Below are 26,843 nucleotides of genomic sequence, written 5' to 3'. Positions count from 1 at the left end.
TAGTAGTTTATTAGTTTGAAAGAATACCGTTCCATGGCTTTGTCGCTGATACTTCTCTAATTTAGATTTTGATTTGTTAGAGTAGTGTTAATTTTCAAAAGATTGATACATTTTCAGTGTGTATATGTATTTTGTTGTTGCTGTTATTGTTCTCATGCAGTTGAAAATGCTATGGACTGTCTACTAGAATTATCTGCCACTGATGCCAAGATGGAAGAATCGCCTTCACAAACTTGTGTTGCTTGTGAGGACAAGCCAGTTGCATCAGGAAGTGCAGCAGTGGACATGCGTCCTCCTGAAGAAGACAGTGAAGATTCAAAACTGGATTCATTTTTGGATATGCAGCTAACTGAAGACTTGGATTCCTTAATACAGAATGCTTTCGAGAAATTGAACTCTTCTCCTGATGACCAAGTATATTCATTTTTGCCTTTGCAAGATGCTAAGAGTTTTAATAACCCTTCTACCTTTATGAATTCAGATTCTAGTGGTATGACTTCTGTTCTTTCTGTACAGAATACGGGCTCAAACAATGAAATTCTCCAGAATTCTGCTGCTTCACTCGGTTCAAACCCACTGACTTCACCTTCAGTTTTGAATGAGTCTGAAAGTTTTACCAAGGGTAGCACGCTGGCAGTAGACGGTGGCTTCTCAGAAGATTCTCCTCTCAGTGGCTCTTTAAATCCAGCAGATGACTCTGTTGTAGGTTCTGGCAATTTTAGCCAAAGACAGAAAGATCTTTTAGAACCCAAGTGTCCTAGTACACAGTGTCCTCAAGCCCTTGTAGATTTGGGTACCAGTGAACCTCAGGTTCCTTCAAATCTTCCTCTACAAAATCCAGGGCTTGATTTACCAGGTACAGATGGGGACCGGAAATCTGCTTCTGTGCCTGATGTTTTTGTGCCCTCTGAAGGGTTCAGTTTCAAGCCACACAAACATCCTGAACTGCCACCAAAGGGGAAGGATATGAACTACTGCCCAGTTCTTGCCCCTCTCCCTTTACTCCTTCCTCCTCCACCACCTCCACCAATTTGGAACCCCATGATTCCTGCTTTTGACCTCTTTCAAGGAAACCATGGCTTCGTAGCGCCTGTTGTGACCACAGCTGCACACTGGAGACCTGTCAACTACACATTTCCACCCCCCATCATCTCCCATACTTCCCCAACAAAAGCATGGAGAAACAGTGAGGGGACAAGTGCTTACCAAGTGCAAGAGGCCCCAGTGTCCCAGCCTGCCAGGAAGAAGACCACATCTTATGTTGGCTTAGTTCTTGTGCTTCTCAGAGGGCTACCGGGCTCAGGGAAGTCCTTTCTGGCAAGGTATGAGGATTTATTGGCATTTTTAAGGAAATACAATTCATGAATTTGTACTGCTAATATGAATGTACAGAACACTTTGCTAAACAGGTGGTTAATAACTCAAGTTATTTATTTACTATTTTTTCTTTTAAGATAGTAATATTCAATAGCTAGGTAGTGGTAGCACACACCTGCAGTCTCAGGTGGTAATAGGGGTCAAACTCAGGACCCTGTGCGTGGCAGGAAAGCATTCTACCAATTGAGCTACATCTCTTGCCCCAGTAATAGCAATATAAAGTAATTCAATGTTACTTATATTTTATATGAAAAGTATCCATATAAAATCAGTTGTAGCAGTTGCTTGTGAAATGAATGGGAATAGAAGCAGTACTTTAACAGGTGATAGATTGTAGAGCTAGATCAATGCCAAAGTCTAGTTTTGAGAGTGCAAATAGAAGACTTTTTGTTACAAAACAGGAACTATATTGTGGGAGTCTGGTCCATAACATTACGTTAGCATTAACATGTGATATGAGGAAAATCTGATACAACAGCAAGGTTTTTGGATTTATTGGAAAGGTCATGAATGGATTTTTTTAAAAATTAACTTTCTTATACTGTAAAGGTAGAAAGCAGAGGTTAGGAGTTGATTCTGAAAGACAAAGAAGTTGAGAAAAGCTGAAAGGGACCCCATAGTGTAGTTTCACCTTCTTTTCCTTGTGTATGTATGTGTTTGCATAAGTATAGGCCCATGCGTATTTGCAGGTACGTGTGTGGGCATGTTTGGAGGCCCAAGGTTGATTTTGGGTGTCTTCCTCAATTGCTTTCCACCTTTTTCATTGAGTCTCTCAATTGAACTCAGAGCTTGCTATGGCAAGTCTGGCTAGCTAGCTTGCTGCAGGTATCTCCTGGCTCCACCTTCCAAGCACTGGAATTGCTAGGGGCTGCCATACCCACACAGCAGTTTTCATATGTCCTGGACATCTGAATACTCTTCATGCTTACATGACAAGTAGTTTCTACTCATGCAGTAGTTATTTAAAGATAACTCAGGTAGGTGCATACTTAGACCAGGTGTGCTGGTCATGTGCATGTCTCAGCTCTTGAGAGGTGAAGACTGCAAGACCAAGTGTTCAGGGTCATCCTTAGTTAGTTTGAGGTCAGTAAGTTTGAGGCCAACCTGGGCTGCATGAGATCCTGTTTCATAAAACAAAACCAAATTGTATTTCGGAATAATTTGTATAAAGCAAAATAGACCTATCTTGGCTCAGGTGTTTTTTTTTTTTTTTCTCGAAGAGTTGAACTTTTGCTTAAGACAATTTCCAATGTAATTTATTTGAATTTTTATTGCTCCTTTAAACATTATTACTTGTGTTTTTATTTGAAGTATGACTATAAAAGAAGAGAGAATTCTGGAAAGAAAATTAATGAAAATAATCCCTTTTGTCATTCTTAGGACTTTGCAAGAGGATAACCCAGGTGGAGTCATTCTTAGTACTGATGATTACTTTTATATAAATGGACAGTACCAGTTTGATGTAAAGTACTTAGGAGAAGCCCATGAATGGAACCAGAATCGAGGTAAGAACAGGTGTGAGGGTCTGCGTGCTGTTAAAGTAGTAGGAAGAGAAAATTTTCTTTAGGATTTGTTTTTTGAGAGCACTTTAAAGAACTTTGTTTACTTATGTTTTGTGGTGCTTACTCATACCACACAAGTGTGCTGCTGCTGAACTATGGCCAGAGGTAGAGGCAGGAGGATCTCTGCAAGTTCGAGACCAGCCTAGTCTGGCCTATAGAGTGAATTCCAGGAGAGCCAGTGGCTATGCAGAGAAACTCTGCTTCGAAAAACAAGACAAACAAACAAAAATAATTTGTAATTAAGATAAATCAGGATAATCCCAGCATTTGGGAGGCAGAGACAGGTGGATCTGAGTTTGAGACCAGCCTGGTTTACAGAGTGAGTTCCCGGACAGTCAGGGCTACACAAAGAAACCCTGCCTTGAAAAAATAAACAAACAAAAAAGAGTTTGTAATTTAAAAAAAATTAATTATTTATGCATATGAGTGCGCTGTTTGCATGTATGCAAGCATGACAGAAGAGGGCATCAGATCCCATTATAGATGGCTGTGAGCCACCATGTGGTTTCTGGGAATTGAACTCAGGACCTCTGGAGGAATAGGTAGTGCTCTTAGCTACTGAACCATCTCTCCAGTCTGAGTTTGTAATTCTTTTTTTTGTAATTCTTATGTTACGTTTTGGGGCACAAGGACATGTGTTCAATTCCCATCCCCCTTAGATAAGTCAGACAAGGCAGTGTGTGCTTGTAATCTTAGTGTTGGGGAGGTAGGGACAAAGATGGTCTCTGGGCCAGCCAGTCTGGCCAGATTGGTGAGTTCCAGGTTTATTGAGAGACCTTGCCTCAAAAGTAAGGTAGAGAGCTATTAAGGACAGCACCTAAACAGGGCAAGGTGGCACATGCTATTAATCCCAGCACTAGCACTGGGAGGCAGAAACAGGCAGATTTCTGTGAGTTGGAGGCCAGCCTGGTCTACAGAGTGAGTTCCAGGACAGCCAGAGCTGTTACCCAGAGAAACCCTGTCAAAAAAAAACCCCATAAAATTCAACATGGTCTCCCCTCCCCCTTCCCTCCTTTCCCCTCCTCTCCCCTTCCCTCCCCTCTTTCCCCCTCTCCTTTCCTCCCCTTTCTTCTCCCCTCCTCTTCTCCTCTCCCCTTTCTCTGTCCCCACTTCTATTTCTGTCTCCAGTTCTTCTCTTTGAGTCACAGTCTTGCTGGGAATCTAGGCTGACTTTAAACTATTTATCTCTTGCTTCATCGTCCCTGTCCCATTTCTGAAATGGAACTTGACTTGTTAAGTACTGGTCTTCCCTAGATTGATTCCATCTGTCCAGCCATCTCCCTCCCTCCCTCCCTCCCTCCCTCCCTCCCTCCCTCCTTCTCCCTCATCCTTTTCTTCTTTTCTTCTTAACTGGGTTGGACCCAGGACCATAATGTGTGAGGCAGGCTCTGTCTATTACTAAGAGCAGTAGAGGAAGATCCTGAGGTCTTGCTTTGGCTTCCTCATGAGTGCATGAGTATGCACATGCACACTTACCTGCCTCTGCCACACAGACTACATACATACATATACACACATACATACCCATCTGTCCGTCCATCCATCCATATACACATGCACACACAACAAAAAAGTGTTGTTTTGTGGTCAAATAATGAAGTATCACATCCGTGACTTTTAACTATGAAATTAAGATTAGATTTTTTTTTGAATTAAGGTTATACTTAATATTATTTTTGTTTTTTGAGACAGGTTCTCTCTATTGTGTAGCTCTGACTGTTCTGGAACTTGCTTCTGATACAGTCAAGGGATCTTGGTTGGAATTGTTTCCTCTGTCTGTTAAAGAATAAAAAGACAGAAAAATCTGAAGTACCACAGGCTGCAGCAGAGACTCCTCAAGCACCCAGCAGAAAGGTGTTTAATTAGCAGTGAGGAAACACAAGTAACTACAGGCACACATAGAAAAAGATCCTTTGCAAAGCTGAGAGGGGACACTGGAAGCAGAAAAATCCATCTCTTCTCTAGGACTGGGGTTGTCAAGGCCTCTGAAGAGTTTTGCTCCCCTAACTTAGGGTTGATCAGTTTGAAGAAAGCCAGGATGGTTGGTTGACTCAGAACTGTCCTGAACAGGCCTTGAACTGGTGAACCAGTCCATCAGCAGGGGCCTACTGGTGGCAGACGAAAGCCTACAAAACTTGGTTTTGAGCTGTCAGGCTTTTGTCTCAACTCAGGAGGGTGAGGAAGAAGCTTGCCATCTTGGAAATTCATGACCTTTATTATTACCTAGCCATGACCTCTTTCTCTGTTTGTCTTTCTTCCAGGGAGTCTAACTCCTTGACTTTCACCACCATGCCCACTCTATTTAATATTAAAATGATGTTATTTTGTATTATATTTTTCAGCAAAAGAAGCATTTGAGAAGAAGGTGTCTCCAGTAATCATAGATAATACAAACCTTCAAGCATGGGAAATGAAGCCATATGTTGCTTTGGTTTGTACCATAAGTTTGTATTATTGGGTTTGGAATCATTGAGGGAATGTCGGTCTCACAGGTGAATCTCCAACACTGCAGAATGTCTTGATTTGCCTTGAACCGAGTCTTAGTCTTTGGGTGGAATGGGAAGAGTAAGACAGCCAGACTGAGCTTCTCTGTGAAGCTAAGTTTACTCAGCTTTAAGATTCTGATGTTCAAATGTTACCCTCTCTTTTCCTCTGCTCCCTACTATTGAATCTTCTAGGTGTAGCACTGTGCTTGGTATATAGTAACATTATTGACTAAATCCGATAAAGGAAGCTTTTGTGACAGCTTGCTTGCTTCCTTCCTTTTTACCAGCGAGTGATGTGTGTGATGTGTCCTCCATTAGTAGCGCATGCCTTGCAATTGGAAGAACTTCTGCCTCCTTAGTTGAGTGCATATTGGAGTTTTCCTTTTACATCCTCAACATATCCAGATTGCTATTTATATCATTTGGTTTACTAAAGGGTCTGCAGCCACTCAGAGATTTGCCAGTCTCACAGTTAATAAATTTTAACAAAAAAAAAAAAGAGATTTTATTAAATACTGGCCAGAACCATGGATACTGCCCAGGTCCATATCCAAGTCTCATGCTTAGAATGCAGCTCCAAATTACATTAGTCAGGTTTATAAAGGCAAAACTCACAAGGCTAGTTCCTGCCTTCATGCAGTCAGAGGCAAGACACATCCTGTGTACTCCTGCCTATATAAAGCACACATCCTGTGCAGTTGGTGCAACTAACCTTGTTTATAGATGTAAAAACACACGACTTGATATCTTATGTGAACATCAGCCCCCAGCATTTTAGGAAGTTACCTTGGGCAAGTGGGACTTACAGGTTAGAGGCATTTTTGTTTTATAGATCTCTTAAGCATAGTAATTTAAACTAAAAAATGTAACATTTAGCCATCATGTTTAGTGCACTTGAACTGTTTTTTAAGTACAATTCTTTACATTTCTGGGAAAATGTGTCTTGAAAGCCGTGCATGGTGCTGAAACACCTTTAATCCCAGTGCTAAAGGAGGCAGAGGCAGGTAGATCACTGAGTTGAAGACCAGCCTGGTCAACATAGGGAATTCCAGGAGAACCAGGGCTACATAGAGACTGTCTCAAACATCCCTGCCCTCCCAGTGTGTTTTCACTGTAGAAGCAGTGGATTTGATTTTAGTTTGTTGGAAGCAGAAATATACTTTGTTTTCTAGCTGTCTACTAAGATGCTTAGTGTTGGGATAGGCTTACAAGACTGCTCTGTAATCTTCCCATGTTTTCTGTAGTCCTCTTAGAAAGTTTTGTGATGTTGTCTTTCTGTATTTATCTATGCTTGTCTACATTCATGTGAATCATCTGTGTGCAGCAGGTCATAGAGACCAGAAGGGCATTGGATCCATGGCACTGGGGTGGCAAGTGGTTGTGAGCCACCATGTGGGTGATGAATTGAACCTGAATCGTCACCAGTTCTCTTAGCTGCTGAGCCATCAATCCAGCCCCAACACTTAATTTTTTTTTAAGTAGAAAATAAAGGGTTCGAATTGCTTTGTTTCTGATGTCCCAGTTATTTTTATCTTCTGTATTTTTTTTTTTTTGGATAGGTTGTTATCAGTTCATAACCCAGGCAGCCTTGAACTATTTTGTCTGTTTTAGCCTCTTATGTACTGGAATTACAGGTGTGCTCTGCTCTACACAACTTCCTCTCTTCCTTCCTTCCTTCCTTCCTTTCTTTCTTTCTTTCTTTCTTTCTTGTACTGGAACTCACTCTGTAGATCAGGCTGGCCTTGAACTCAGATCTGCCTGCCTCTGCTTCCTGAGTGCTGGGATTAAAATTGTGTGCCACCATTGCCTAGCTTCCTTTTTTCTTTTATGTTTGAAAATACAAAAACACTTTTTCATGCTGGGCATTACACAGAGAAACACTGTTGCAAAAAAGCCAAAACGAAACAAAATAAAAAACATTCTTTTCCAGTATTGATTTCTTGGCTTTTGTTAACTGTACTCAGAAGTGTATAAGAGACCCCGCTTCTCACATAGTGTCAAGTCAAACTCATTTGTTTCCTCATAAAGACTTGGATATAAGGAGATGAGGCTAGGTCTGGAGTGTTAGACAAAAGACCAGTTCTCAGGCACTACATTTTGAGCAGAGGCATGGATGAAAAGGACACCCTAGTACCATAAAACAAAGAAATAAAGAAAATAAAAACTGGTGATAGTCTTGTCTTTTTTTTCTTTTTGGTTCGTTAAAACAGAGTTTCTCTGTGTAGTCCTGACTTTTCTGGAATTCACTCTCTATATCCAGGCTGACTTTGAACTCACAGAGATCCACCTGCCTCTGAAAAAAAAAATAGCTGGAATTAAAGGCCTATGCCATGACCTCTTGGCCACAGACTTTTTTTTTTTTTTTTTTTTGAACAAAAGGGATCTGGTAAATAGCTGGTACATGGAAAGTAGAATCTGATGAGCCAAACAAGTGGATGGTATTTATTTATTATGGAATTAGTTCAAAGGAAGAAAAGGTGCACAGTGTCTGAGAGGGAATTGCCCAAATCAGTTATTCCTGAGGGAGGATTAGTTACAGTGTAAAAATGCGGTGGTTGATATGTGTACTACAGCCATGCTAGAGCTCTGGAACATGGAATAAGCTGTTGTTGGCAGCAGGTTTTAAATAAAACGGACACTGAATGAAAATGAGGACAATATTGTTCCATGGTGTGGTTGGGAGAAGGTTGCATCATCTATGAGGGAGAGAACAGCCAGAGGCACCTGGAAAAGTTCAGACTGAACTGGGCCAGCAAAATAGACCAGGACCAAGAGAACCAAGAGGGCACCTAGCCGAAATGGTGGAGTCCTATAGAGAAGCTGAGCCTCTTGGTTGGAGAGGTTTAGGATAGGGGGCAGGGTAAGAATTGCTGGGAGGAACCACAGATGCTGAGTGAGACTTGCCCCAGTTTCTTTGGAACCTGACAGGCGTGTACATATTTGATAAATATCCAAACTTTAAAACAGTGCCTAAAGTCCTTTTCCTAGAGAGAAGTACCTTTAATAGTGTTTTTGAGAATCTTTCCAGATGTTTTTCATGCATGGACAAATTTGTGAATAATTTATTTTCTCCCAAGTGAAAACTGTTTGGCTTACTTTCTTATCAGTTTATTTTAAGGGATGTTCTCATTCTCTCATTTAATATAGGATTTTAAAAATGATGTGTTTGGGGCTTGGAGAGATGGCTCTGCAGGTTAAGAGCATTGACTACTTTTCCAGAGGTCCTGAGTTCAATTTCTAGCAACCACATGGTGGCTCACAACCATCTGTAATGGGATCTTTCCCCCTCTTCTGGTGTGCATGAGGACAGAACACTCATATACATAAAATACACAAATAAGTCTTTAAGCCAGATTGGTGGTGGCACCTCCCTTTAATCCCAGCATTTAGGAGCCAGAGACAGGTGGATCTCTGAATTTGAGGCCAGCCTGATCTACAAAGTAAGTTCTAGGTCAGACAGGGCTATACAGAGAAACCCCATCTTGAAACAAAACAAGATTTTATTTTATGTTTATATCCTCATTTATTTAGATAAATTCATATCAGTAGCCAGACCTTTTCTATTCTTTGCTACTACAAATAATAGTGAACTAAATATCTTGGCATACACATGTTTTGTTTATATCCATGTTTGTTCTGTTTATACAACTATCAGTAACAAAGTTTTGGAACTAAATAGCTGAGTCAAGGAGATTGTGTAAAATTGCATTTCCCCATTACAGTTTATTCCAATTCTTACTTCTGGCCCACTTCAGCCTTCTAAGGTAGTGTCTTAGTGTGAATTTCTATTGCTGTGAAGGATACCGTGAGCACGACTGCTCTTATAAAGAACATTTCATTGAGGTGGCATCTTACAATCAGAGGTTCAGTCCATTATCATCATGGTGGGGAACATGGTGGCCTGCATGCAAACATGGTATTGGAAAAGTAGCTGAGAGGAACTGAACTGAAACACTGGGTGGTATCTTGAGCATATATGAGACCTCAAAGCCTGCCTCCTTCAATGAGACCACACCTACCCCAACAAGGCCACACCTCTTAATAGTGCCACTCCCTGTGGGGGCCATTTTCTTTGAAACCCCCACAGGTATCCCAGGGCTGTAGAGGGAGCCAGGAACCCTAGGAAAAGGATAAAAGTTCAGCTAAAGGAGACAGAACCACTCAGAGCCTGATGTTGTGGTGCTTGTAATTCCAGTTTTTCTACAAAGTGACTTCAAGCTACTTGAGGCTTTATCTCAAAACAAACACCCCCAAAACAACAGCAGCGCAAACCCTCCCAATAATCCTTGCTGTCTAAGACAGTAGACTTTTTAAAAATATTTGTTTGCTTGTTTGTTTGTTTGTTTATTTAATGTATACTGCATGTATGTTTGTGCAAGGATGCCAGATCTCTTGGAATTGAAGTTACAGACAGATGTGAGCTGCTGCATGGGTGCTGGGAATTGAATCTGTTCTCAGCTGTAGAGCCATCTCTCCAGCCCCAGCAGATAGATTTTTGATCTCCTGACTAGGTCATCTGTGAGGGTTTTTTTTTTTTTGGAGGAGGAAAAGGTTTATTTGTACTATACTTTCTTTTTTATTTATGTATTTATTTATGTATTTATTTATTTATTTAGGATTTCTGTCTCTTCCCCGCCACCGCTTCCCATTTCCCTCCCCCTCCCCCAATCAACTCCCCCTCCCATCTTTGAGGGTTTTTGTTTCTAACATGATATAGTTTGCAAACATTGCATTTAAATTTATGGAAAAATTATATACATTCTTTCTTGTCTTTTCCGTATGCAGTCTCAGAAGCATAAATATAAGGTCCTTTTCCGGGAACCAGACACATGGTGGAAGTTCAAACCAAAGGAGCTTGCAAGGTAAAACTTGGAGGTTTTTTGACATGGCCTTTTATTCCACAACAGTAACTGAAAGTTTATTGTGATTGTTTTTTCCTTTATAAATGATGAATGAAACAAATGTGATTAGATTTTGGCTTGACCACTTATAAATTGGTAAGATTTTATATTATGTATGTTTTATCTTATTTAAAAAGAATTATTTTAAAGATCTTTATATGTGTGTGTATGAATGGGTGCAAGCACACTCATGTGTCACATCACTTGTTCAAGGTCAGAGGAGAACTCTGGAGTTAGTTCTCTTACCCCAGTGACAAAAAATTATCATCAGGCCTTCAAGCAAGTGTCTGTGTCCACTTGGTGGCCCTTATCCCAAGTTTTATGAAAAGTTGGGAGATTTATAATACATGGCCAAAAAATTTCCAGTTGTCTTACATTGTCAGTTGTGTACTTCCTTGTAATAAACTAAATCTAGAACAAACCTTGGAGTTGGTACACTTGAGCCATGTACTTGGAGCGTCTAGAATTCTTAAAGTAGGAGGGAAAGGTTGCAGATATTTCGGTCTCCTACCCCAACTCGTTATCTAGGTGCTTGTCTTGAATTAAAAATATGTTATTTAAGAGATGAACATTCGCTGGTCTTGGTGGTGCACACCTTTAATCCCAGCACTTGGGAGGCAGAAGCAGATGGATCTCTGAGTTTCAGGTCAGCCTGGTCTACAGAGTGAATTCTAGGACAACTAGGGCTCTGTTGCACAGAGAAACTTGCCTCAATAAAACCAAGAAGAAAAAAAATAAAAGATGAGCATTCGTTGTTTTTCTTCTGTGCTGTGTATTCTTTTAGAAGATTTTATGTAATTTTAGGATACTTTTTTGTAATAATTTTCATACTAACTAAGACAGTCTGACCTTAATATATTCACAATGTTGTATGACCATCACTACTGTTTAATTCTGAAACATTTTCTTTCTTTTCTTCCTTCCTTCCCTTCCTTCCTTTTTCTTCCTTCCTTCCCTCCCTTCCCTCCTTTCTTCTTCCTTCCTCCCTCCCTCCCTCCCTCCCTCCCTCCCGCCTTTCCTTCCTTTCTCCCACAAAGAAATACCCAGCAGTTCCTTCTCTGGCAACCCCAGCTGTGTTTTTTCCCTAGGGTTTTCCTGCTCTGGACCCTGTATTTACAATGAATACATGGAGTCTTTTTGTCTAGCATCTTGCACTTACAATGTTGCCATGGTTTATCTATGTTGCATCTTGTCATACTCAATTTCTTTTTATTGTCTTTTGATACATTAGTGGATCTGGTTTCCTATATTTGTTTGAAATTTTTGCATCCATATGGATGAATGACGTTAGGGACCAGCATTCCCCTCCCTGACCAGCCTTGCCTGATTTTGGTATTGTAAACTAATTGAGAAGTATTTCCTCTCAATTGGAATTTTCCCTGTCTCACTCATCCTGGCAACCCTGGAACTGCATAGATCTGCCTACCTTTGTCTCCTGAGCCCTGGGGTTTGAAAGCTGTGTAACCACAACCAGCCCCAACTGTCACTTATTAAATGTTCATACTTGCTTAATGAACATGTGTATTGGAGGCTTGTGAAAAGTTCAGTAGGCAAAGGCACCTGCAGCCAAGCTTGAGCACTTGAGTTTGATCCCCTGGTTCACATGGTAGGAGAGAACCAACTCCTGTAAATTGTCCTCTGACTTCCACATGTGTGCTGTAGCATGTGTGTATTCATACACATATAGCACACATGCATACAAAACCCCGCCGTGTACTGGTGATGTTGTGTTAATATGGTTAGTAAGTCATACTTAGCAGTTCTGCTGTGCAGTGTGTTCTGTAGCTTTCTGTGCTTGCTGTTCTTTGGTTGGTCTTGTGGGGTGAACTCTTCCAATGTGAGATAGTGTGTTGAACTTCTGTTCTATTGCCCATCAGTTCTGTCCGTTGCCCTACCTGTGTTTGCTTTATATATTTGGAAGTTAGTTGTTGAAGTTTCTAAGAGCTTAGCATTTTTGATATTACTCTAATTAACAAGGCTTTATCCTTTCTGCTGATTTTTCTTTTGTCTTTAAGAATAACTTTTGCTGTGAAGTCTGGTTTGTCTAATTAATAGAACTGTACTGGCATCCTTTTAGTTAACATGTGAGAATTCTTCTTTTCATACTTTTACTTTCAATGTTTTAATATCCTTAATGCTTATATATTTAGTGTACCTAGCATGGCTGGTTTTTAAAATATTTTCTGTCTACCTTGGTTTTTTTCTTCTGTGTGTGTGTTGTGGGGAGGGTAGGTCAAGGGTTTGGAGGGGGGTCTTCTGTAGCCCAGGCTAACCTTGAACTCCTGATCCTCCTGCCTCCGCCTAGCAAGTGTTAGGATTTCAGGCAAATACCATAGTGCTCAGTCCTGTCTTGGCTTCAAATGATGAAGCAGCTCTTTCATGAGTGTTTTGTTACTTATACCATTGGCCACCTTCTCTCTTACTGTGCTTTAGTTTGTTTTTTGAGACAAGGTCTCACTATGTAGCCTTGGATGACCTGGAACTCTCTTTGTAGACCAGGCTGTCCTCAAACTTGCAGAGATCCACCTGCTTCTGCTAACCAAGAAGAGATGGGATTAAAGCCACGTGCCACCATGCCTGGCTTCTATGATTGTTGTTATTTAAAAAAATTATTCTTATTCAGTTTTTCTCTCATCATGTTTTAGAAATTTTGGATGAAATTTAAGTCTGTTTTTTTCTATAGTAATTGCTAAATTATAAATGTTTTGTTGATATTCTTTTAGTGGCCACCTTACATGTTTCATTATTTAAAGCTCAAGCCTACATTAAGCCATTTTTAGCCTTCTTCTTCACAAACACAAGGACCTTAAAGCAACTTCCTGTGATAGTACCCATTTGCTTCCATGGTATCACTATGAGATTTATACACAAGTGTTGGTTTTTGCTCAAGTATTTCCTTTGTGCTTTCTTTCCCCATTGCAGCATAGATCTCTTTTTAATCTGAAAGTTTGTCTGCCTGGTGTTTACCTTTAAATTTTTCTTTACAGTAAGGGTCTGTTTGTGTGAAACTATTGCTTTTTAAATTTCCATTCGGAAATCTTTTCATTATCCTCCTTCATATAAGACACTTGCTCTATATATTCTGGGATGTCAGCAAGTGTCTATTATTGAAGGTAACATTTATGTTTTGTTTCTATTACCATGTTAAGTTTTCTCATTCTAATCATTAGCTCCTATTTATATGACTAGCTTTTTAAAAAAATTTTTAGCCTAATGTCATCTCTTTTCTTTGGTGTGTGACAATTTTAGCATATGTTTCTAGTTGTGGATTTCTTAAGCTGTTATCTTGTTTGACTCCTGAAATCAGGACATTTGTGTCATTCATCAGTTCTAGAAAATTCTCAGAATTTAATCTTTAAATTGCTTTTGTTCATCCCTTTCTTCTCTTCTTCAGACTTCAATCAGTGGTATACGAGACCAGTTTTTTTACTCTGGCCTCTTTGTCAATGTTTCTTAACCTCTCTCATATTTTCTATCTCTTTGCTTCTCTGTGATATGAAAACCAGACAAGATCGAGGTAGGTAAATATGAAAGCCAGATTTACTCAAGAGGCAAACATAAATATTAGCCCTGCAATTCAGACATAAAGCCTTGAATCCAGAACAAGTTAAAAGAGTTACAGCTGAGATCTTTTCATTAGGAAAGCAACCCAAGAGGGACTAAAGCTAATACCCCATCTCCTGGCAGTGCAAATCCAGAAAGCACCCTCGGTTTGAGACCTAAGGATTCCCATGTTAGGGTTAACTAACTGTGAGTTCAATAACAAAAATATACAAGTAAACAAGCAAGACTGGAAACACAAATAATAAATTTCATGATTGGACATCCAGAGACTTAATATGCTAGGAATTTAAAACTATTGTTTGAACTTACAGTGTAATAAAATGTGTTTGTTTTGATTGAGCTGGGATCTGTTTTCTAACAGGAAGGCACTTTGGGACATTTCCTCAGAGTCACTATAGTGGGATACTTACTACTTAGTTAAAATCTTTGAGACTTCCTTATTGTATTTATATATTTATTTATTGCAGAGCTTTAGAGGAACTCTTTTAAGGTATTGAAGCCTTATTTCTCCCGAATTCATAAAAGATATATGGGGGAAATTGTATAGGATGATTGATAAAATGGCAATGCACTTTATCAAAAGGGTATGACTAGGTAGCATTCCAACACCCAAAAGTCTGAGGCAGGAGGATCCCAGGTTTCAGGTCAGCAGCCCAGGCTTCATAGCAAGACCACGTCTTAAAATGAAAACAGACCTCTAGAAACAAAATGAAACTAAAGGGAAATTAGGGCTAGATAGTACATATTGTGTAAAAACGCCGCAGAGCCGTGCCAGCATGGTGCTGGGGATGTAGCTCAGAGGTCAAGTGTTTACCTCACCTACACAAGACCTTGAGTTCAATCCCCAGTACCGAATAAAATGAAAACAAATGTACTATTCTCTTGGACTTTGTATGTTCTTTGTTTTTCCCCCTTGGTTGACTGTAACATTCTTTTCACCTTTCTGCTCCCTGGCATTTTCAGGCGTAACATTCATGGAGTGAGCAAAGAGAAAATAGCGAGAATGTTGGAGCACTACCAGCGCTTTGTGTCCGTGCCGATCATCATGAGTTCTTCAGACCCAGAGAGGGCGGAGCGCATCGCATTGTGTGCCTATGCCTGTGAGGACCAGAGTTCTGGGTAGGCTGAGTCTGCTGACAGAGCCTCGGTTTGCAGCTGTGCATTGTTTTTAATGATGTTTTTGAAGATGTTTGACGTCAGCTGAGGATGTTAGCAAGAGAAGTGAAAGTTCATGTGAAAGATGAGTTTTTCCCTTGGAGCTGAGGCTTTGCAAGTCTCTGCCTATACAGCAAATACACTATTTTAGCTTTTCCCTTTTCTCTTAATTGTTTTTGTATATATCCATATTAATTTTAGTTTGTTAGGTTTTAGTGAAGGTACTCTTAAGTTTCCCATAAAGAGTTCCATTAATGTTAAGTGTGATTTTATTTGGGAAAGCTTAATGGGAGAGCTGGAACTTTGAGGGTCCCTGATATAAAGGAAGATGGTTTGACAAACTGAATAAGTCATGGAAGTTGAAAGTGTGATGTTGAATTAGAAATGAATATCTAACGAATGACATCTTAAATGAGAGCTTCCTTACCTGTTTCTTTAGTCTCTCTCTCCCTTCCTCTCCCCTCCCGTTCCCTCTGAAATTACCTGGTACGAGTGAGAAGGAAATATGGACCATGCAATAGACCTGCTTAGGGGCTTGTTACAGGGGTTGTGTACAGCTGTGGGGAAGTCTGTGTGCAAAGAGAGACAGAGAGAAAGATGGTGCATCCAGCTTTTAAAAGCTGCCTAGCGCATGTGCACAGGGGATTGACGTGACTACGTATGACAGGGCTCACGCATGCTGCCAAGGGCTTAGCTGAGTCGTACCTGGATGATGCCACCACACAGGCACGTAGGTCACATGGGGCCTGGAGCCATTAGACACAATGTGTTCAGAGACGTCACCTGAGGGCTTGTCTGCACATGCGTGGTCCCTTAGAACCTGGAAGTGTCAGCTTTATTGTGGCTGAAATCATTACACCCTTCCCTCCCTCCCTCCCTCCCTCCCTCCCTCCCTCCCTCCCTTCCTCCTTCCCTCCCTCCCTCTCTCCTTCCCTCCCTCCCTGCTTTCCTCCTTCCCTCCCTGCTTTCCTCCCTCCCTTCCTCTCTCCTTTCCTTTCCTTCCCTTTTCCCCTTTCCCCTTTTCCTTTTCCCCTTTCCCCTTTCCTCTTTCCCCTTTCCCTTTTTCCTTTTCCCTTACCTTCCCTTTTTTCCCTCCTTCTCTCCCTTTCTTTTCTTTTTTTCGTTTTTCCAAACAGAGTTTCTTTGTGTAACAGTCCTGGCTGTCCTAGAACTTGCTTTGTAGACCAGGCTGGTCTTGAACTGCTGAGATTCTGCCTCTGCCTCCCCAAAATGCTGGGATTAAAGGTGTGTGCCACCACCACCTGACTCTTTCTTTGTTTTCAATTTTGTTTTTCTTTCCAGACAGTCTTAAAGCAGAGTGTTGAGTATGAGTGCCACCACACCTGGCTTCTTCTTCTTCTTCTTTTTTAATCACACAAATTATGTTGTATTATTGTTCTTGTTGGTAGTGTGGACCTGGGAGGGAAGAGCCTAAAAATAGGTAGACTAAAGTCTCATGCAGTAACCAGCTTTTTTCAGGACATTAGACAGTTTATATTCTGAGGACATTCTGAGGGTTTAGCAAGGTCATGTGAGCAAAGTTCACTTTAGTTCAAGTTGGATATAGATAGACACAAGGGCAAGGTCACATGAGTTAGGTTGGACGCAGTCAAGAGGACAACCCGTGTTCAGAGACGTCATCTGAGTAATTAGTAACGGATGGGGAATCTGAAGTAAACCACTCCTATTTACTACACCTAGGCGGGCATGAAGCACATTCCAGGATCAGCCCATGTGATGGAGGAGCAGAGGATACCGGACGCTTGTCTTGTAGAAATCTCAGATAGCTTCATTCATGGACCGTATCTGACAGTGTTGGTTTTGTGGTCCTGTAGAGCAGTGGTTCCCAATCTTCATAATGCTGGAACTCTTTAATATAGTTCCTCATGTTGTGGTGACTACCACACCATAAAGTTATTTTCATTGCTACTTTATAACTATAATTTTGCTAGTGTTATGGATTGCAATGTAAATATCTGTGTTTTCTGATGGTCTTCGGTGACCTCTCTGAAAGGGTTGTTTGACCCTCAAAGGGCTCATGACCCACAGATTGAGAAACAATTCTATAAGTGAAGCTTCTTCTGGCAGATGGACATGGAGGTAGGTCTATGTACTGTAACATATGCTAAGCTGTGGGTGTGAACGAAGCCAGCACAGGGATGTCATCTCATGTGAGCACAGTGAGAACCTTCATAGTAATAGTCAACACATAGCACTGTGACTGACAGCCGCAGGTTACTGTCCAACTCAGTCTGCTCTGTGGATGCTGCACCGAGTGCCAGGCATAGGACTCAGTAAAGGATGTGTTTATGATATTTTAGGGAAAGCCTAAGATTAGCTCTTAAAACACTTCTACTAGTCTGAGAAAGTGGCCTGCCTCTGAGCTATACTACTGACTTATATCCCCATCCCAGCTTTGCTAATTTTTGTGCAATTTATTTTTTAGTATTTAGAATAAATGGTAAATGCTGTCTGGTTGCATGCTTCTTTAATTTAAATCACAGTATTAATGGTACTGTGAAGAGACTTTCTTACCACTCTTCAAAAAAATGTCTTGTAGCCCAGGAGACAAGGAAGCTATTACCTCTGAAAAAGAAGAGAATGTCTTATCCACATCTGTGAAGCACTTAGAGTTACCTGAGGAGAAGACACCTGAAGCGGCCAAAGAAGCAGTGTTCCCCGAGGGCACTTCCCCCCTTCCTCGTGCCAGTTTAAATAGAGGAAGAAAGGAGATGAGCACCGTGGGTCATGGCTTCTTGCGGGAAGCCCCAAACACCTGTTTTTCTCACTCTGAAAGCAAAGTTCAAGCCACAGACAAGAGTGAGAAAGAGCAAGAGCCGATGACATCAAAAGAGCGTGCTGAAGTTGATGGTTGGAGTCCTGCAGAGGGAGCATCTCCAAGTAGTTACTGTGCTGAGGATAGTCAAGAAGCTGGTGAGCTTGCAAGTGCTGGGACCCTCCAAAGTGAAAATCCCCCACCTCCTGAAATACTGGAAGAAAGAACAACAGGAAAGAAAAAGACCACTGGAAAACAAAAAAGCAAATCATCTTTGGAAAAGTTCCCAAAACCTGAACCATCAAATTTTGTGGGTGACTGGCCAGTTGATAAGACAATCAGCCAGAGGACCAAAAGGAACCGGAAAACTGAAAAAGGTTTATCTGTACAAAATGACAAGAAGTGTCATCGCCCTCAGTCGCAGATAGTATTTGATACTAGGGTGTCTGTGAATACGGATCATGTCCCGCAGCAAGGCTCTCCACATGGAAAGGACAATCTTTCAGAAGTGCCCAGTAGCTGTCAGTATGATCCTTACAAAAGTACCGAGCAACCCTCCTTCAGCACTGTGGGCGACTGGCCCTCACCTGCTTCGTTAGCTCAGAGAGAGCACAGGTTGAGGATACCAAAAGCTGGCTTAAGTGAAACCAGCTTAGAATTTGGAGCTAGTGACAGTGTGGGTGAAATACCCTTGTACCCCACACATGAGGCCTATTGGGGCACAAGCCCTGAAGAACTCAAATCACTGGGTTCCACCCTTCGAAGTTCTGAAATGCTGCCTAGTAAAGCAACTCACGAGGATCAAACTTCCCTGAGCAAAACGATTCCTAGCCAGCACACACTGCCCCTTCCCTTCTCCAGTAGTGCAGCTGCCCTTCCTGGAGTCGTGGGACCTCCTCGGTCTCTAGCAGTGGGGGTGTCTGGGATTGTCTCTGGAGTAGATACGAGCACATGTGCCCAGACTGAGCCCCAAGATTTTGCCCTTTTGTGGAAACTAGAAAAGAATAAAATCAGTGTTTCAGATTCTGTCAGAGTGCTAACAGGAAAACTAGATGGGTTTAAGCCAAAAGATTTTACTACTAATAGGAAATTAAGTGTTCATGAAGCAATTCCATACAGAGTAATGCATGACAAAAGCACATATGTGGAAGAAAGTGAGCTCACCAGTGCCGACGAGTCTGAGAATCTTAACATCCTTTGTAAGCTATTTGGGTCATTTTCCTTAGAAGCCCTGAAAGATTTATATGAGAGATGTAATAAAGATATTATTTGGGCCACGAGCCTTTTGTTGGACTCTGAGACTAAACTATGTGAGGACACTGAGGTTGAGAATCCCCCCAGATCATATGACGAGTCACAAGTGGGGCCATTCTCTATGGGGCTGGATTTGAAGGAAATTATTGGCCATAGAGGAACCTCAGAAGATCCTAAGTGTTCCATGTCAGAATTTAACCCTGGGGCTGGTATCAGGAACACTAACGCACAGTCTGCTGGTGATGCAGAGAAGGGAAACTCGAAGCAGGAAGAGATAAGAGCTGTAAATCCTGAAAACCCTGAGCTCATAGCCAGACTATTTCCTAATGCTGCTGTAAACATAAAGAGTAATGCTGCAGTAGTTCCTAGCACTCAGGCTGACGTGTCGGGTGTACACAGCTTCAAGCTTACTCCAAAACCTAATGTCCTCAAAGATGTTAGTGAAATGGAGAGGAATCTAGTAGCCACAGAGACTGGCGGCAGTATTCATTCTTTTTTAAATTTATCTGATATTATCAACTCTGCAACAAGCACTTCAAATCCTGACTTAAATGAAGTTTATCTTACTAGCTCGTTGGAAGTAAAGAAAAATGAGAATCTTCCTAAGGATTATGTGAAATTTGGAAACATGGAAGAATTTATCAATGAAGATAAACAGGAAATGGAGAAAATTCTAATGCCAGGAACTAGTTTGTCAGCTGGAGTTAGTCGAGAGGATAAAACCGAGGTATCGAATCCCACAACAGTGATGGCCAAATCTCTGACCATAGACTGTCTGGAGTTGGCATTACCCCCTGAGTTGGCTTTCCAACTTAATGAATTATTTGGCCCAGTTGGTATTGATTCAGGTAAGGAAAAAGTAAATTATCTGTGTGTGTGCATGTGTGCATGAGCACGTGCCAGCATGCGTGTAAATAGACAGCGTATATAAGTTTATCTCATTGACTGACTCTGTCAGCAGGTTATATCACATATTTTTACTTAGTGCCTTACATTTGGCATAACATGTTTTTAAAGGATTCAAAACAATTTGAAGTAGAGAATATTTATGTAGAATTTTATATCAGTATATCCATTAATATGTTAGAAGTTTATTTGCAAAAGTGAACTTTGTGTCTTTTGGTGTTATTTCAGATAGATTTAAAGCAGGAAGTAATTTCCTAGAACACAATTACGGAAATCTTAGCTAAAGGAATGTATGGAGCTGAGAGCAACCTAAGTAGATTTGTCACACAGCTTTGTGTGTGCATCAGCTACGTATGAAAACAATGTCAGAACATAAGAACATTTCATGTAAATAGGAATGTGTTCGTGATGATGACAATATTTGGTTTATGCGTATGATAGTCGGTCGAGTGTGTTGTCTGCAAATGTATGATGAGTAACGATGGTCTTTTTCTCTTTTTCTTCCCTTCACAAGGCTCTCTAACAGTTGAGGATTGTGTGGTTCATATAGATCTGAATCTGGCTAAAGTGATTCATGAGAAATGGAGAGACTCTGTAATGGTTGGTAGCTTCCTTGTATGAAAAGCTAGCTCCCTGTGTTTGTTTTACACATATGCAGACTTAAATACATGTACCCACATGCAGACGTAAATACATGCACAAAATTTTAAAAAATAGTGAAAATAAATCTTAAAAATCAAGAGTTTTGTAAGTAGGGAAATATATATATATGTAGCTATTCCTAGCAATTTCACTTATATAATTTTATTGTTTTACTTAATTTTAATAATGACTTACAGTGCATGAGAAGAACTGATTTCTAGAGAAAGCTGCTATAACTTTGCAGCTTTATATCCCAGTGCCCCGCCCTTTGCCAATCTTTGCTCTGCCTTTGTGTGCAGGAGCGACAGAGACAGGAGGAGGTGTCTTGTGGCAAGTGCGTGCAAGGTAAAGTACATATTCTGGCTTTCACTTTGTCTTGAGGTTGAAACATGGAGTGTGTCTTTTTGTTTCGTTTTGTCTTTTAAGACAGGTTTTTCTGTGTAAACACTCTGTCCTTGAACTCCCTCTATAGACCAGGCTGGCCTCGAATTTGGAGATCTGCCTACTTTTGTCTCCCAAGTTCTGGGATTAAAAGTGTGCTCCACTATCGCTGGCTCAAGTGTGCATGCATGTCTTAACTCATTTTCATTGTGCTTCCACAAAATATGGTACCCAAGGATTTCTAAAATTATATCAAAAAAAATTTTTTTTGTGTGTGTGATGCTGTGTGTATGATGGTGTGTGTGTATATGTGTGTGTGATGGTGTATGTGTACAGTTCAGAGAACAGTATGTAGGTGTCTCTACTATGTGTCCTGGGACTTGAACTCAGGTTGTTAGGTTTGGCAGTGGATACCTTTACTCATTGAACTCAGGACCTCTGAAAGAGGAGCCAGTGCTCTTAACCACTGAGCCATCTCTCCAGCCCCCTCCAGATGGCTTCTTAAACAGTCTTGTCTCCAGTGATTTCTGTCATGGCAGGTCTGGTGAGAAGGGCCTTCCTTTTGTCATGAAGCACTGTTAGTACTTCTTTTGTGCACTCTTCCCTGCAACCAAGGTGCGAAGCTTCAGGTTGAAGATTCTTGGGCTCCACTTTATTTCAGACCTGTGACATGTGTAGCAGGGAACACTGGCCACACACCTAAGAGTGTATACGATTGATGGACTTTAAAAAAATGAAAGACATAAATTTTGGTTCACCTGGGGTGGGGAGTGGGTTTTGGACGAGATGGGGGAGGTGGGTGAATATGATCTAAACAATCTATGAAATTTTCAAAGAATTAATACAATTATTTAAAAAGAGAGATAAAGCTGACTGAAGGTAGAAGTGACTAAACTGTAGTGTAGTCGGATAAATGCAAGTGGCTGCGACGACTGTGTGTGTACCCTCGGAGAGACAGGGCTGCAGCGACTGTGTGTGTATCCTCGGAGAGACAGGGCTGCAGCGACTGTGTGTGTACCCTCGGAGAGACAGGGCTGCAGCGACTGTGTGTGTACCCTCGGAGAGACAGGGCTGCAGCGACTGTGTGTGTACCCTCGGAGAGACAGGGCTGGAGCGACTGTGTGTGTGTACCCTCGGAGAGACAGCGCTGGAGCAGAGTGTGTGTGTACCCTCGGAGAGACAGGGCTGCAGCGACTGTGTGTGTGTACCCTCGGAGAGACAGCGCTGCAGCGACTGTGTGTGTGTACCCTCGGAGAGACAGGGCTGGAGCGGAGTGTGTCTGTACCCTCGGAGAGACAGGGCTGCAGCGACTGTGTGTGTGTACCCTCGGAGAGACAGCGCTGGAGCGGAGTGTGTGTGTACCCTCGGAGAGACAGGGCTGGAGCGGAGTGTGTCTGTACCCTCGGAGAGACAGGGCTGCAGCGACTGTGTGTGTGTACCCTCGGAGAGACAGGGCTGCAGCGACTGTGTGTGTACCCTCGGAGAGAGAGGGCTGCAGCGACTGTGTGTGTACCCTCAAAGAGACAGCGCTGGAGCGGAGTGTGTCTGTACCCTCAGAGAGAGCCCTGGAGCGGAGTGTGTCTGTATCCCTGGAGATGTTGAAGGGTTACTTGGTAATGCCTATCACTGTGAACTTTGTGGATTGTCCCTTATTTTCAGCATAATTTGCTCCGTATTTATAGTATGCCTCTGTTCTGTTAATATTTGTCAGCATGTTGCTCTTCTGAGTTCTGTGAACAGAAGAGCGGGCTTAAGTGGAGCTCTCCCAGTTGCTCACTACCCAGCATTTACACTTCCAGCACTGTTTTGCTGAGGAGGGAGGGAGTCAAAGTGACAGAAAAGAATGGGAAGCACTGAGCTAATTTCTAGTCACACCTAGATCATTGCTCATTGAAATATTTCTATATTATCATTTCTTGCTTGTAGTTATATGAAGGTTTATTTTGAAATTTCAAAGTCATTGTATTTACAAGCTGAAAAAGATTTTAAAATCTCATGTTTCTTTTGTCTTGTGACTAATATTTAATTTGTACATCAATTGCTGAAAATGTTACACCACTTTATTATTCTTGTAGATCCTTTGCTGGCTGGACCTGCTGTTCTTGATAATTCTGAACAAAAATCATCTCAGAAAACAGGCAAAAAGTTATTGAAGACTTTAGTGGCACCTGAGACACCAGATCCCTGGAACACTCAAACAAAGAAGGTTTCACTGAGAGAAATAATGTCAGAAGAAATCGCCTTACAGGAGAAACATGATTTGGTATGGGTTGGCACAATACTAATCTGTGGTCTCTGTGGTGTTGTTTAGCATGTGATTTTCATTTAATTCTGTGTCTCCTGCTCTGGACTTCATATTTAACCTGTCTCAAGCCAATATTAAAACTGAAAAATGTTTTAAGTAGAATCTGGATGAGGCTTTGTTTCCTGCTAGTTGGTACTCTGACATACACAGTTTATCTATGCTAAGTATGGGTTCACAAGCTCTATTATTGTTTGTTTTTACATTTACTTCTGTAATCTTTTACTAATAGAAAAATATGAACTCTTTCACTTGCAGATGGTATCATACATTATTTAGTAATAATAATTGTATTGCTTTCTAAGGATGTGCCTATTTTTAAATTTTAAAACAAAAAATTTAGAGAAAAAAATTCAGAAGCTTCAGAATTTGTATTACAATTCAGTTTTCTTCCTTCTACTCTTCAACTAGAGTTCAAATAGAAACTTTATTTTAAATCTGATATACTTTTTGCTCTATACTTCAGTGTACTTATTTGAAGCCATTGGTTAATTCGATTTCTTTCATATTTCTTTTCAACTTTTTCTTTTTTAATTTTGAAAGTGAGAACTAAAGAATTTAAGAAGTAAAATATTAGTCCAGTTAAGGGCAAAGTGATTCTTAAGTGGCGACTGAGGTGTCTTCCACTTCACTGTGTCTGGTGCAGGAGGAGCGAAGGTGTTCTTCCTGCTCCTATTGGCTTCGTAATTCCTGCCATTGCACCCATGCGTAAAGTAGCTTCAAGCAGTATCTTACAGTTTTACTGCGGTTTCAGATAGCCTTCTTAATTTATGTGTAGCAGGCTGGAGAAATGGATTCTCTCTCTCTTTATGTACACAGTGTTCTGCCTGCATGTTTGCCTGCACACCAGAAGGGGGCACCAGATCTCATTACAGATGGTTGTGAGCCACCATGTGGTTGCTGGGAATTGAACTCAGGACCCCTGGAAGAGCAGCCAGTGCTCTTAACCTCTGAGACATCTCTTAAAAGAAATAGGAAAGTCTGATTTTAGGCTTGAATAATGTAATAGTTTTGCTGAAATGCCATTTCTATCACTGAAACTTACCTTTTGTTTCTGACCTGCCTCATAATCTTTCTAGTATTTAACAAATGAATGTCTTTTGACTTTACAATTTAATGCATTTTTTTCTGTCAGTAATTTTTCCTTTTTTTTTTTTTTTAAAAAAACAACAAATTGGGTAACAGAAAGTAGACAAGAACTGGGTGGCAATGGCACACACCTTTAATCCTGGCACTCTAGGAGGCAGAGGCAGGCATATCTCTGAGTTCAAGGACAGCCTTGCCTACTGAGTGAGTTCTAGGGCAGCCAGAGCTATGTAAGAAAAGTGGACAACTTGGTTCAAAGAATATTCTTTTAAGGAATCCTCACTTTAGATGAAGCCTTAGTAAGGGAATTTCTTGATGTTTCCTTTGCACTATTCCAAAGGAGAAAATACTCTTTTGTATAGCTCTGGAAAAAAGAAATACAAAGCAAACATATATACTAAGGACTAAAACATGAACATTAATTTTTTTTTTTTTTTTGGTTTTTCGAGACAGGGTTTCTCTGTGGCTGTGGAGCCTGTCCTGGAACTAGCTCTGTAGACCAGGCTGGTCTCGAACTCACAGAGATCGCCTGCCTCTGCCTCCCGAGTGCTGGGATTAAAGGCGTGCGCCACCATCGCCCGGCTTAACATGAACATTAATTGTAGGATGATGAGATCTTGGGTTTATAGTTCATCGATGTTAGAATTCATAGTTTATGTTAGAACTCTCTTTTTTTTTTTTTTTTTTTTTGTCTTGAGACAGGGTTTCTCTGTAGCTTTAGGGCCTGTCCTGAAACTAACTTTTTTAGACCAGGCTGGCCTGAAACTCAGATATATCTGCCTCTGCCTCCCAAGTGCTAGGATTAAAGGCATGCACCACTATTGCCTGGCTATATTATGATAAAGAATCTTTATCATAATCTTAGTTTTTTTTTTTTTTTTTTTGGTTTTTTCGAGACAGGGTTTCTCTGTGGCTTTGGAGCCTGTCCTGGAACTAGCTCTGTAGACCAGGCTGGTCTCGAACTCACTGAGATACGCCTGCCTCTGCCTCCCGAGTGCTGGGACATAATCTTAGTTTAGAATTTGAAAGAATTGTAGGGACTAGAAAGATGGCTCAGTGAGTAAGAATATTTGCTGCCGAGCATGAATACTTGAGTTCAGATCTCCCAACTGTGGAGAGCCTGTCTAAAGGGAAGAAGGTAGAGAGAGAGAGAGCCTCCACAGGGAGCATGCAGTGTATTCTGTAGATGGGTAGGCAGAGAAAGGATGTATTTTAGGAAAGTTCATTTAGTCTGACAGTTTTACTTTATTTAATTATTTACTTAAATTTTAACTTGTTGTGCTTGGATCTCAACATACAGCCGAGACTGTCCTGAACTCCCAGCATTTTAGGTGTGTGCAACTCTACCTGGTGGAGTAGTGCTCAGGATAGGCAGCTTCATGGACTGTGAAAATACTGATACTCATAGGTTATTTTTGAGTAAATGTATTTGTGAAAAATTTTTAAGTAATTAGGAGCTAGCTATACGGTTTTCTGTCAACCTGAATTTTACAACCTTTATACATTGTAGTTTCTGCCCATTGAGGAGAGTGTATTTGTGAGGACGGTCACAGCCACACACAGTATCCCTTAATCAGGACTCAGGGAGACATTTCTCTCAGCTTTCAGTACCAGAAAGCTGTACTTCTCCTGAGTAACTGGTTTGTTTTAAATTTATGGACACTGAGAATGTTTCTTTCCCTTTTGCTTTGGCCACTAAGGGGGCTCAGAACGGAATTTGTAGCAACTCTACAGGATTTTATGGCATGGACTTATACACTAATTTTATCCTGTATTCTTGCCTTCATTTTCTCTAATCTTTGACTTCATTTATTTATATCCTATTTTTAATAGACAGTTATACTGATTAATGATGAATAATGTCCCAAATAAAGTATCATTAGGTGATTTGTTGTATGGATATCATAGTGTATTTACACCAGCCTAGTATGGCCTTAAGCTGTATGGTACAGCATATACCAATCAATATGAGGGTCCTCATTTTCTGAAGCACCGTTTTGCCGGACAGTGGTGGCGCACGCCTTTAATCCCAGCACTTGGGAGGCAGAGGCAGGCGGATCTCTGTGAGTTCGAGTCCAGCCTGATCTACAAAGGGAGTTCCAGGACAGGCTCCAAAGCTACAGAGAAACCCTGTCTCGAAAAACCAAAAGGAAAAAAAAAAAAAAAAGAAAGAAAATGAAGCACCGTTTTGTGGTTCATGACTGTATATGTAGCTTCTCCTTGTTACATCATTTAGTGGACTGTTTTGAGATTGTGTATGTATGTGTGTGTATGGAACTGTGTGTCTTTATGAGCGCCTTTGAATACTTGGCAAAATGGGATATAAATAGTGTAAGAATACTTATATTACTAACTTCCGCCTTTGATCAGCGAGGAAAGGCTGTGATTGCTTATAAATTGTTGGTGTTTTTGCAACAAAATAATTAGGCTTTCGTTCAGTATTGTCTGGCT

At 41.0% G+C, this 26,843-nt stretch overlaps 1 protein-coding gene across 6 annotated transcripts in view; it reads left to right on the top strand.

Annotated features, from left to right (window-relative positions):
- Positions 1-26,843, top strand: part of N4bp2 (NEDD4 binding protein 2) — a 72,779-nt gene that overhangs the window by 26,367 nt on the left and 19,569 nt on the right. For 5 of the 6 annotated variants that reach the window (XM_041671277.1, XM_041671273.1, XM_041671274.1 and 2 more), the window contains 9 exons: positions 161-1,322; positions 2,758-2,882; positions 5,282-5,370; positions 10,211-10,287; positions 14,854-15,009; positions 17,606-19,923; positions 20,496-20,581; positions 20,923-20,968; positions 23,080-23,267. In XM_041671277.1, coding sequence (XP_041527211.1) covers positions 161-1,322; positions 2,758-2,882; positions 5,282-5,370; positions 10,211-10,287; positions 14,854-15,009; positions 17,606-19,923; positions 20,496-20,581; positions 20,923-20,968; positions 23,080-23,267 — 4,247 coding nt within the window. The remainder of the gene's footprint in view (positions 1-160; positions 1,323-2,757; positions 2,883-5,281; positions 5,371-10,210; positions 10,288-14,853; positions 15,010-17,605; positions 19,924-20,495; positions 20,582-20,922; positions 20,969-23,079; positions 23,268-26,843) is intronic. The other variant, XM_041671279.1, reaches the window with a different exon arrangement.

Source organism: Microtus oregoni, unplaced genomic scaffold (genome assembly GCF_018167655.1).
Source record: "Microtus oregoni isolate MIOR12 unplaced genomic scaffold, Mior012 000021F_ref0000039, whole genome shotgun sequence".
In the NCBI taxonomy this organism is placed as follows: Eukaryota; Metazoa; Chordata; class Mammalia; order Rodentia; family Cricetidae; genus Microtus; species Microtus oregoni.
This window is presented reverse-complemented; position numbering and strand designations above follow the sequence as displayed.